Source organism: Helobdella robusta (assembly GCF_000326865.2).
Source record: "Helobdella robusta unplaced genomic scaffold HELROscaffold_20, whole genome shotgun sequence".
Taxonomy (NCBI): Eukaryota; Metazoa; Annelida; class Clitellata; order Rhynchobdellida; family Glossiphoniidae; genus Helobdella; species Helobdella robusta.
The window spans coordinates 2528254-2540421 of NW_008704084.1; the positions used below are offsets into that span (position 1 = coordinate 2528254).

At 30.2% G+C, this 12168-nt stretch overlaps 1 protein-coding gene across 1 annotated transcript; it reads right to left on the minus strand.

Annotated features, from left to right (window-relative positions):
• Positions 1-5259: 5259 nt before the first annotated feature.
• Positions 5260-8884, minus strand: HELRODRAFT_77588 (hypothetical protein; the record flags this gene model as incomplete). The annotated part of the gene is made up of 6 exons (XM_009018130.1): positions 5260-5352; positions 5999-6108; positions 6333-6480; positions 7858-7957; positions 8051-8085; positions 8834-8884. 6 exons carry the CDS (start codon positions 8882-8884, stop codon positions 5260-5262), a joined length of 537 nt encoding a protein of 178 aa, XP_009016378.1.
• Positions 8885-12168: the final 3284 nt, after the last annotated feature.

Consider the following 12168-nt stretch of genomic DNA (forward strand, 5'->3'; position numbering starts at 1 on the left):
GTCATATTTCTGACAAATATAAATGTTAATTTTAAATAACGAATTATATAAATTTAAAGTACATTTACAACTGCGCTGAACTTCTAGTTAAGTTTTTGTTATCAATATGACATCTGCATGTATAAATGACGAAATGATTCAGCTTGATGGTCGTAAGTGACTCACTGCACGTCTCTCGCGTCATTTACGTTTCTGCAATTTTCTCCCATACAATGTTTTCATATTCAATCACAAGTTCAACCAAATCAATCGTCTTGCACCTGCACTTTCTAACTCAACGAGTAATTCGCTTCTTTATGCAAACCATTTAACATTCACGGCCTGTACGAAGAATCAAACTAAATTTTTAACACTTTAATACGTATATAATAGGATATTACAATACGATAATGCATACAATCCAAAATTCTCAGAAAGAACACGTTAATTATTTTGGCTCAAGTACTCCCAGCGTGGAGCTTGGTTCCTTTGGGTACATTATCGCAAAAATGCCTGTTATTCGTGAAATATTCTAGCTAACAAATTTTATTTTTCTGAAAGTTTCCACCTCTAACTGGTTCTGGATAATTTTTTGTATGTTCCGTACATGCTTAATTTTATGTCACTTTTTCCCAGTTAGGAAAATTATTTTTTAGTCTTAATATTATCTAGGACAAATTTAGACTTTTATAATTTGTCTCCTTGCCGGAAACATGATGATGGCAGGGAGTTTCATTTTGTAGCTTCAGATCGACCCCAACTGTTTTTATTTTATTTTTACATGAATTGCAATAACGCTGCGTTATTCTATCGTTCAAACGTTTTTTCGTTCATATCTGACCCATATCAATAATATTTGTTTGTTTAAAAATGTTTGTTTTGTTTTTTAATGGTTTTTTAAGTTGAAAGATTAAATTTTTGTTGAACCTGACAATTGTGTTAACTGTATTTCAACAATGTCAAATGATATTAAAAGTTTTCAACATGAATGATTTAATATAACATTAATGACAAGATATAATACAGAATAGAAAATAATAAATGAAAAAAATATAATGTGCTCTTTGTTCTTTCGTTCCATCACATTGTAAATTCACGGATGATTTGCGATGAACATGAAGAACATTGAAGCAAGGAATGGAATACATGTCAAATTCTGATTCTGAATAAGCTACAAATTAAAATAATTTAATTGATTTTATAAAATTAAAAAAAATTCAGTTCATTTGTCGCCGAAACCCGCATATAAAATGGGGTCACAACATTTTTCCTTTCCACACGAAGCTACCAGTTCTCCTTCCTATCTGGCCGACTCCCTGTCCAAACCGCATAATTTATTATTATTATTAATTCTCTCAATTAATTTTTAGAGATATCAACAGTACACATTCGGCACATGCGAATCGGCGTGAATCGATGCATCACACAGGTGGCGGAGATCTTTGCATCGAGCTCGGTCACTGCAAAACACCGCCATAACATAAATTTAACTTAATTAGCAGTTATTTATTCTCTTTCTATCCTAGACGCATTTCTCCATCTATTTTTTACCCTAAAAATTTTTTTCAGAACCACGAAAAAACATACTAGAAGTACTAGTTTCATGAACACTACAGTGGCGTTCAATTTTAACAGCATTTGTGTAAACATGTTGTTGAGATGTAAAATTGCTAAAAAAAAATTTAATAATGAATTTTTATGTTTCATATGGCTTAATTGTGACAATTTGGATAAAGTCGAGTAGTTGATAAATTTTAATATTCAGGATATATAATATGAAAGTAGAAAAATCCTTATGATAGAAGCCGAATCGTTGTCAAATCAGCTGCCCAAATCTATGGGTAATAGTAAAAATCAGGAATTTGGTGAACTTGTTTACCTCAGTAAATTCAATTTGACGGAAGAATGAAAGATAAATTTCTGATTGTTCTTTATTTCATGGAAGAATATTGAGATGCAAAATGTAGCTTAAAAATACGATTGAAAAAGTGATTTGAATGAATAGAAGCCGAAATTGATAAATTTATCTCAAAAAGCATAGCGAGGAGTTGGGCAATATCAGTACGGTATTAAGAGAAATGTTAACAAGCCTAAAACAATTTCAAGAATGAAAATAACTATAGTCGTGCCTTTGCGCATGATACACAAAACGTTTCCTATCAGACTACAGCGAACGATTTAAAAAATTTTTTTAACGAAAGATACAAGAATTATGTTGCCTTTTGTGGGATTTTTGAATTTCATGATATCGCTAAAATAAATAATAAAATTTAGACAGATAGCTTCATTATAGTTGTTCCACGGAATAAACGTTGGAATGACAACTTGCACATCAATGAAAACAGGGCATCATCAAAGGTTGTTGTTTGCTCAAATTGGAAAATTAATGATTCCATGTTATAGATAAACAAAAAAATGTAGAAGATGTTATTACATTAGTAATATAAAACAATGTGATGCGTCCGACATTAGTGAAAGCTGGTTATCTGATCGTGGAATGGGTGTGGTGCTGATAGATGAGCATTGTTACTTTGGAAGGATTCGTGCAAGTAGAAGTGTTGGTGGTGCTGAGCTTTCTTTAAAAAACACGCTCAACATTAAAGTGCGGCACAATATAAATGGTTTATTGCCAGCAACATTTGAAATAATATGCTGTAGAGTAGAGATCATAAACGACGCTAAATTCAAAAAAGTTGTTGCTGTCGCTAATTGACCACCTACGAGTTCAGTTAAAATTATTTGTGAATTATTCGATGTTAAAACACAAGTTAAAAAAGAACAAACACGTTATAGTCCTAGGCGATTTCAACATATGTTTTACTAGTACTGTAAATAGCGGCAAAAACCATTTGCAACAAATCAATCAAGTAATCAGTTATCGACAATATATTTATGGACTGTTAGTTGAATGTTTGCTTGCAAGGAGAACTGGCTTTAGATCATCTCACAGTTTTTACATAAATTCCTCTTCGTGATAAAATTAAAACAGCATCCTTCGGAAAAATATTTGTTCTCAATGGCTCGAATCAACAATTTAAACGAACGCCCATGTGCAAATACTACTAAACATCTAATAAAATTAATAAGATTGATAAACAAAAACCGTGGTTGAATAGGGAAATTTAAAAATTTAGGAAAAAAAAATAAGTTACTCAAAACATTTCTAAGAAATCCTCACTATTTGTCAAAGATTAAAAAGTAATACAAAAAACAATATATCCTGCCAAAAAAAGAAATTGGATGAGCGTATAGGTTATCAGTTAGACAAGCTTTGTGAAGAGCTTTTGAAAAGTTTATTGAAAACGCTTTGTGTAAATACTAACGACATATATATATATATATATATATATATATATATATATATATATATATATTTGACATTTTTATTTCATCAAATCAAAACAAAGAAATCAAAGAAGTTATATCAATGAAAAGAAATGATCTGAAAATCGAAAAGAAAATATGGTTTTCTTGTAATGATTACCAGTAACAATTGTAAAAATGAGAGCATAAAATGTTTTTAACTACTCTTTCATTCATTTTTATTTTATACAGAAAAAGCTTTTAGTTGATAATACTTTACTATTTTTGATGTTGCATGTTACCAAATGTTGGTTGTATCTTGTATATACATACTTATACCTGCGCGTTCCTACTTTATTGTCTCTAAAAGATGAATTAGCGTTGATCTAAGAATTTGAAGATGAAAATGCAATAATATTTCTCAACAATATTTATATATATTATTATTATTATTACTATATGATTATTTATATAGCGCCTATTAAAAACGAGGAAAAAAGATATGTCTTCAATTGACTTTTGAACTGGGGAAGTGTCAGACCAGACCGGCGCAAAAAATATGGAAGTTCATTCCAATGCCTTGGTCTATAAACTGCAAAACTACGTGATGCAATCTTTAATTTAGTAACCGGGACCACTAACAAATTTCCCCGATCTGATCGCAGGCCAGTTTTTAAAGAAATCGATGATCTGTCAATCAACATTTCGGACAGATATTGCGGAGCCAATCCGTTTAAGCATCTATAAACCAAAACACAGACTTTAAAAACAATTATTTTGTTGACCGGCAACCAATGCAATTCCGACAAAAGTGGGCTAATATGTTCAACACGACTAGCACCAACAACAATTCTTGCAGCTCTATTCTGAACCATCTGCAACTTATCAATCTCATGTTTCGAAACACCATAAAACAAACTATTATAATAGTCCAATTTAGAATGTATGGACGAATGAATCAGAGTAACCATGGTTGATCTGTTAAAAACTCTTTTTAATTCGATTCAATTGCCGCAATTGAAATGAACAAGATTTTACCCAAACCTTTATATGTTCACCCATACATAGATTTTTATCTATTTTAAAACCCAAAACAGTAGCCATTTTTCCAAAATCAATAATCATGTCACTTATTTTCACAAAATCAACGTTAATCCTAGAGGTTTGCTGCCAAGTTTCAATTCCCGATTCAATTTTATACCATTCAAACCCATCCACCCATCCAGTGCACCCAAACAATCCAACATTCTTTCAATCAGAAAATCAAACTCCCCAGTCGCCGCACTTGCAATTATCTGAACATCATCTGCATAAGCAAAACCCTTTAAAGAAAATTCATCAATGCGATACATAATATCGGCTGTATATAACGTAAAAAGAAGCGGGCCTAAAACAGACCCTTGGGGAACCCCAGACAAAACATCAGCTGTATTTGACCAAGAATTATTAAAATATACCTGCTGGGTACGTTTGCACAAATAAGATTTGAAAAATTCCAAAGCTAAGTCACAGACACCGTAACTTAAACATAATCGACGTAACAGTGTATCATGATTCACACAGTCAAATGCGGCACTCATATCAAGTAGAGTCAGAAGAGAGACCTGATTGCGATCAGAAGCCTCAAAAAGTTCCGACAATACCTGTAACAAGGCCGTCTCCGTCGAATGAAAGCGTCTGAATCCAGATTGATTATTCGGCAAAAAGTTATTATCATTTAAATACTTTAGAAATTGTTTATGATTTATATATATATATATATATATATATATATATATATATATATATATATATATATATATATATTAGAAAATTTATAGAGTGCCCGATATAATATATATATACCATATACATAAACAAAGAATAAGACCCAGATAATGCATAATATAAATATTATTTTGTCAATCACTGCAATCTACATAATAATATATTCTTATACAATTTTTAATGAACTAGAAAAACTAAAAACGAACTAACTTACTTGAAAAAATCAGGTGACTTGGAGATGAGGTGTTGAAATTCTGCAAAAGATAATTGACCGTCGTTGTCCATGTCAGATTCTATTAGAATCTGATTTCGAATAGCGTTATTATCATCATTAAAACTAATAATATTATTATCTGAAAATTTATATAGCGCCTTCTCAAAGTACTCAATGACACTCTAAATTTTTTGTAGATTTTTAATTTTACATAAACATACATTTTTGTCTTAAATTTGCATTTACTGTGCTTTGTTACAATATTTTTTTAATGTTTTTATTATTTTAATAAAATTCGTTTCAACACTGCTTTCAAAACGTTCTAGCTTTTAATTGAATTTAAATAAATTTAAACGTTAATCAATGAAAATATTTTTTTCTACATTTACATTGATTTATCTAATTCAGAGCTTGTGTAGAATATTTTAACGATATTTTTGTTTTAATTGCTTTAATTTCGATAAATTTTCAGTTTAGAAAATCTTTTTTATATTCTAATTAAAATACCGTAGTGAACCTGCTCAGTTCAGCGGATATCACTGTGTCAGTTCACTTACACGAGATAAGTTAAATTCGTCACCAATTAGAGAAAAACAAATTTAATTTTCATAAAAACTAAATTTTATTTACCCTTATTCAACAAAAGCAAATACTTCAACCTTTTCCTAATACATCTTGAGTATTGTATAAAAAATTTATAGCAAAGCCAATTGATTTCAAAAGGAATGAACCAACATTTCCAATAATGCATTGCAGATGTTCTTCAGGGAGTTCATGTGGTGATATGAGTTTGCTTATGATAAGTTTCATATCTTCGGGTGATATGTAGTCATCATCATTCAAATCTATTTAAAAATATAATATATAATCTCTAAAGTTGCTCAGTGCAGCAAAAAATGCATACAATTCATTTGAATTTATACTTAAAAATTGAACAAATTTAGAGTATATTATATAAAAATATAAAAGGTTACAATAGTTACGCTTGACCTACATGAATGATATTGCAATGAACAAGGTATAACAATATACCGTTAAACATTCAACTAAATTCAAAACAAAACGTTACCAAAAATCCTAAAGGCATAATCAACTTTGACATCTCTAGAAGCTCGCTCGCAGAAACAAGACATCATGTCCAAGAAATCTTCGAAAGATATCTTACCATCTTTTTCAGATGAAAAGACGTCACATATTCTTTTTGCAAACGGATTCACCTTAACATAAATATTCAATCACAGAACATTTTTCCACCAAAATATCAAATAAAATTTTTTATCTTTAATATCATTTCATTTGTCTCGTCGTAAGAAAATCCCCTTCAAAATTTAACTGGTTAAGACAAAAAAAATTATAGACTTAAATATAAATAAATCTTAGATAAAATTGTAGATTGTCTATTTTAAATACAAAAAGCGTCATCAGCTGATAGATGGGATTATAAATTGGGACTGTACTGGAATTTGATTTCGGCCAAACTTTGGCCATTTTTATAAATCCGGCTCTGGCCAAAATTTGACCGGATTTCGAATTTAAGCCGAATTTTTGTCAACTAAGTTTGAATGTATATTCATTTATGTATGCATTTATCTATATTTGTGTATATTTATATTGTTATAACCGTCACAAATATATTCGTTGGATGGCTAGTGTCGCTACGAACGCATACAGTTCGATGAGCTAAAGCCTTTTGTCAGCGAGAGATCTGGGACGTTCGAGAAGTGTTGTTAGAACGGGTATATAAAGACATGCGAGATATTGAATGGTTTTTGTTGAATATTTGATATTAGAAAGCGATTGATTGTTAGTGTCGAAAGCGAAATTTGATATCTGACTGTGTTTTTATTGTATTTGCGATAAACGTTAAAGAATCGTTATTCGGAAAGCATAGTTTCTGAGCGTTAATTCGATATTTTTTTGAACATTAAATTTTATTAGTAAAGTTAATTAGCGTTAATTGTTCATTAATTAAGTAATTAACTATTGTTTTGTAAATAAATAAATTGATAATTTAGATGTTATATTGTCTTTATTTTTCACTGGGATTAAACGAACCCGGCCAGTTATAACAATGTATATGCGCAACACATGTATAGCATATTTGTACATTTATTTGTTTACACGTGAAAATGCATGTCAGTAATCAATGAACGTATTCTATATTTGTAAAAAGATATGAAGCGAGAAGAATTACAATCGTATTGTTGTACCATCTGATATATAGGACTACCTTGATAACATCTTAACTACTTTTAAAATACAAGTCGTAGTTATACCATGCACTTAGATTGAGAAATAGGTTTTTTCAATGTAAATTAACATGTGTGATGCATATAGGTTTTCATTGTACACGTAGTATAATATATTTTAATGCATATTTGCATTCATGTGTATGTTTGTTTATGATAGTATTTATGGAAACCGATAAAGAACTATCAATTCAAATTGTATTAAATTTTAGATAATTGGCTAGGTTATAGAAAAGGATGTAATGCAAGGTTTTATAACATAAAAAGAAGCTGTAGTTTCAAGTTATAACACAAAATATAACTGAAAAAGTTAATTCCGGTAGAGTCCCATTATAAATTACTCACTCTTAATTCAGGTAGCATCATAATTTTTTCCCTTGCAAACCTCACATCTAGATTATTTGAGAACTCAATTGGATCACAACTTTTAAATTTATCATAAGCCCTGTTGCATTTTGAAGTAAATCATAATATAAAATTACTTGATAAATATAAATAAGTGAATGCATCTTTAAAACATAAAAGTAAATTCATGAACCTTATAATTTCTTTTCTGGACAAATATGTCAATTCCTTTAAAAAAAATAGAAAAATTAGTTAATGGCTTGAAAATAAACTAAATAATGAAGGCGATTCTTTTTTCAATTGATAACAAAATATTAAAGACGATCCAAATTCTTCAGTTGAAAATTAATTGATCTTTCATCTCCGCAAATTTATGATCTTACACTTCAACTAGTTTTTTCATTAATTTTATTTTTCTTATTTTCCAATTAGGAATTATAATTGTATTGAAAAAAAATGCTGAGTCTAAGTCTCCTGCTCTCACAAATAAGCAAAACATCTTTCAGATGACTACCCTACATGCACATATTTATATAGTTTGTCTGAAAAAACATAATCCTCCAACTAATATAATGTAATATAGTATAATAAGTCTATGCTACCTAATTAATTTTTAGTTAGCTAGTTTGTTTTTTTTCAAGGTAAATTTCATCGTCATCTGCATTTCTAAAAAAATGTTAGTTCTTTTAAGAAATAACAATTCAATGCCATACTTTCAAATCTATCGACCAAATCTTACCACAAAGACTGCAAACAGTAACAGAAACATAACATATTCATAAAACGACATTTGTATTGAGCAATATAACAATTTTGTACTTTTTGTTACGAACAAATTAATAATTTTTGTAAAAAGTTGAACTACAGCGTTTTTGTTTGTCTATGAATAAAGGAATTTGATTCTGTAAAGAATATCAAATAAAATATATTAAACTAAAATATTGGAACAAAAAAAGAAACTAAACAATATGCAAACCGAGTATTCATCAAACTTGTCCTCGCTTAATCTTGTGATTTTGCTCCCCATTGACCAGGCAACGTAATCAGATCTTCAAAAATGAAATTGCCCTACAAACTGCAAAGTTAAGCAAAGTTATTATAAGAAATAATTAAACACCAATTCGTTACAAAATTAATTTAGACCGTTGTAAGGGGTGCATTCTACTTTCAAATGTAATATTTTCCTTATATTTATTCTATAATCAAGTTAAATAATTATATAATGTTTTGCATTAGTGATAAAATGCTACAGTTCATGGTTGTAATAAAAGATACAGTTATTATTGTTTGTTGTTGGAGTGCAAACATGCAAATTTCTTAGTATGAAATTTCACGAGAACACCGTAAAAAACTTGTTTATATATTTTATATCAATCAATCAATCAATCTTCGTTTAGCGTCCAAAGACCCAGTTTCCGAGGTAGGACGTTGTTTTCTTAGCCATCAATTTTTTGCGCCAAGTTAGACAATCAGTTGTATCCATTTCATTTCAATTCAGAGCTTTCATGTCTTGCTCGATTGTTTGCGACCAGGATTTCTTTGGACGGCCTTTGGGACGTGTGCCAGGTACTTCAACATCTGCAAGAGAAGTTATGGCACTGTTTCCATTTCGTTTGACATGACCAAACCACCTAAGACGGTGTTGCCGGCATAAGTGTTGGACAGCTTTTCGGATATCGGAATGCTAAGGCACTTCTCCCGTAATACAATTGCAGTTTCGACACCATTATACAATTGTGCACACTGTTTCCGAAAAAACTACAACATACAAATTTCATCTTAAAATTTTGTAATTGAAAAACTAATCTTAAACTTTTTAAAGTTAAATATAGGCCCTAAAATTGAAACACTTCAATGTTTGTCGTAAATTCCTGTCTCTGAATTGTTTTCAAATGGTTTAGAACTTAAGGTATAGCAAATTTTATGTAGTGGCTCGAAAACAGTAGCACCAAATACAAACTCCAAGGCGGTTGACGCGTTCGATGTTAAACAGTTAATTTTCAACAAGCACAAATTGTTGCATGACGGATAATTTCCTTCTTCATCATACATAAATTCACTAAAATGATAAATACAACTAACAAGAGCCAAATTTTCATCCACTTCATTAAACAGTGTTATTCTGAACTATTAAAAACTGAACTCAGCGCTTAATATAAAAAAGCTAATGATAGATATATTAGAGCGTCTTAGCAACATCCTAACCGAATGCAAGGATCCTAGCACTACCACCATTCAAAGTCCTAGCACATCTAGCCGACTAAGAACCGAACTGCACGCTCCTAATGATATTTAAAATCAATAAAACCATCCTAGTAATTTTAAACCACTTATTGGAATGTAAACTTTACCCTTCAGCAGAGAGGTGGATTATAACTAAAAAATATTCGGCCGAAATGTGACATTCGGCTTCAGTTTCAACCATTTTTAAGCCTAATAGCCGAATGATGCAATTTTCGTATAAAGTTTATACGAAAGTTGCATCATTCGGCTATTAGTTTATACTATAAACCATCACTTTTTGGAATTTCAGGACAATAATTATCATAATATCATTAGCGAACAATTTATTTTGGTTATCATAGCTTTTGAAGCATTTTATTTTGAACTAGAGATTGAATATAATTCTGATAAAGAATTGTTGGGTAAACTCGACTTCTCTGCTGTTTTCTTCAATAACTTGTTTTTCATTTTAAAAATATTTTTCCAATATTCCCATTTTTTTAGTATTCGGCTTCGAATAGAGTCAACTATTCGGCCAAATTCGATATTCGGTGCATCACTAATTATAACAGCATTTATGCTTTAATTTGTTTTTTGAGTAAATTTTGTGCACGGTGCGGAGAAAGCCTAGAATATTTGAATGCGTTTTGTGCGCAGCACACATGGCGGAGCGCTGACATTTTTTGTTATTAGACATCAAAATCTAAAATTGAAGTATAAATATAAAATGAATTAAATTAAAACAAATTATTATATAAACAATTTTTTGTCATCCGCCTCTTCAATCACAAACATATGCGAAGACGATAAAAAATGTTATAAAATAAAAAGACAATCAAGCTTTGTTCCTGTTACGTTATCAAATGTAAAATAAACTGGAAAAAAGGTAATCGCGCAATTTATCAAACTATTCATAAAAAGAAGATTAGATAATAATAATAAAAATAATAAAAACGGAATAAATATTATAACAGAATACCAAATCAGCCACTTCCTCAATCACCGGCCGTGAAATCTAAACGATTAACTCGCAAATAACCAACGCTTAACGTAAATACAAACAAAAATAAACCCCACGCTTGTAGGCGTGGCCTAACGTTACTACTTTAATTACGACAAGCCACATAATGTAGACTACTGCTACACTGATAAATCCTCCTACATTTTGATTGACAGTTCGCTTGTCAGCTGTTGTATGAAAAGACATTAAATAGATGAAAATTTAATTTTAACTTCGAGAAGCGAACACATATTAATAATACTATTTATATAGGCAATCGTATACCCGAAATAAATATACTGGCCTTCGAACGCACCCACGCACACTTTCAGTGCGCGTTAGGGTATGGCGTCATTTTGTAGTTTCAACATGGGCGGCGTAATGGTCTAGGGCTTAAGCATAAAAATATTTAAAATGATTTAAAAGAAGTGAGAACAAAAAAACGATCGTGAACAGGGGCGTTTAAATTCAATTAATATATCTGATAAGCCTTTAGGAAATAATTTAGATTGAGACTTATGCAATAATGTGCAAATTTCAAAATTTGTTTATATTTTGTAGGTAGCCAGGGCAAGAGAACGAGATATGGAGATATGTGAGGCAAGATAGTGGCACAAGCAGCTAGAAGAGCAGCGGAGTTAAAAGCTTTACTTCAAGGATAGAGTGTAGAATCAGGAAGACTATAGTAAAACGAGTTACAATGATTAATCAATCATAGGTAAAAATAATAAAGTATTTTCAAGTATTACTGTTTAATTGTATAATCTAACGCTAATCTAATCATTTTAATTGTAAAAAGGTATGTGTAAGTAAAGGTTTGTCGACTTTTGTAACGAACTTATTCTTACCAAATTCATTTTTAAAACAATGATCTAACAAAAGAACTTGTATAGTCCATATAGTTATTTTTTAAGTTTTATTTACTTAACTATCGTAGTTTAGATCGTTTTATTTGTATATATAGGATACATAGTTTCATTTTTTATTCATTTCATCAGATTTCATCTCTAAAAAGTTGAACGCTCTAAATAAATAGTAAATGCACGATAATGAAATTATTTACAAATAATATTTTGCACGTTTATTGC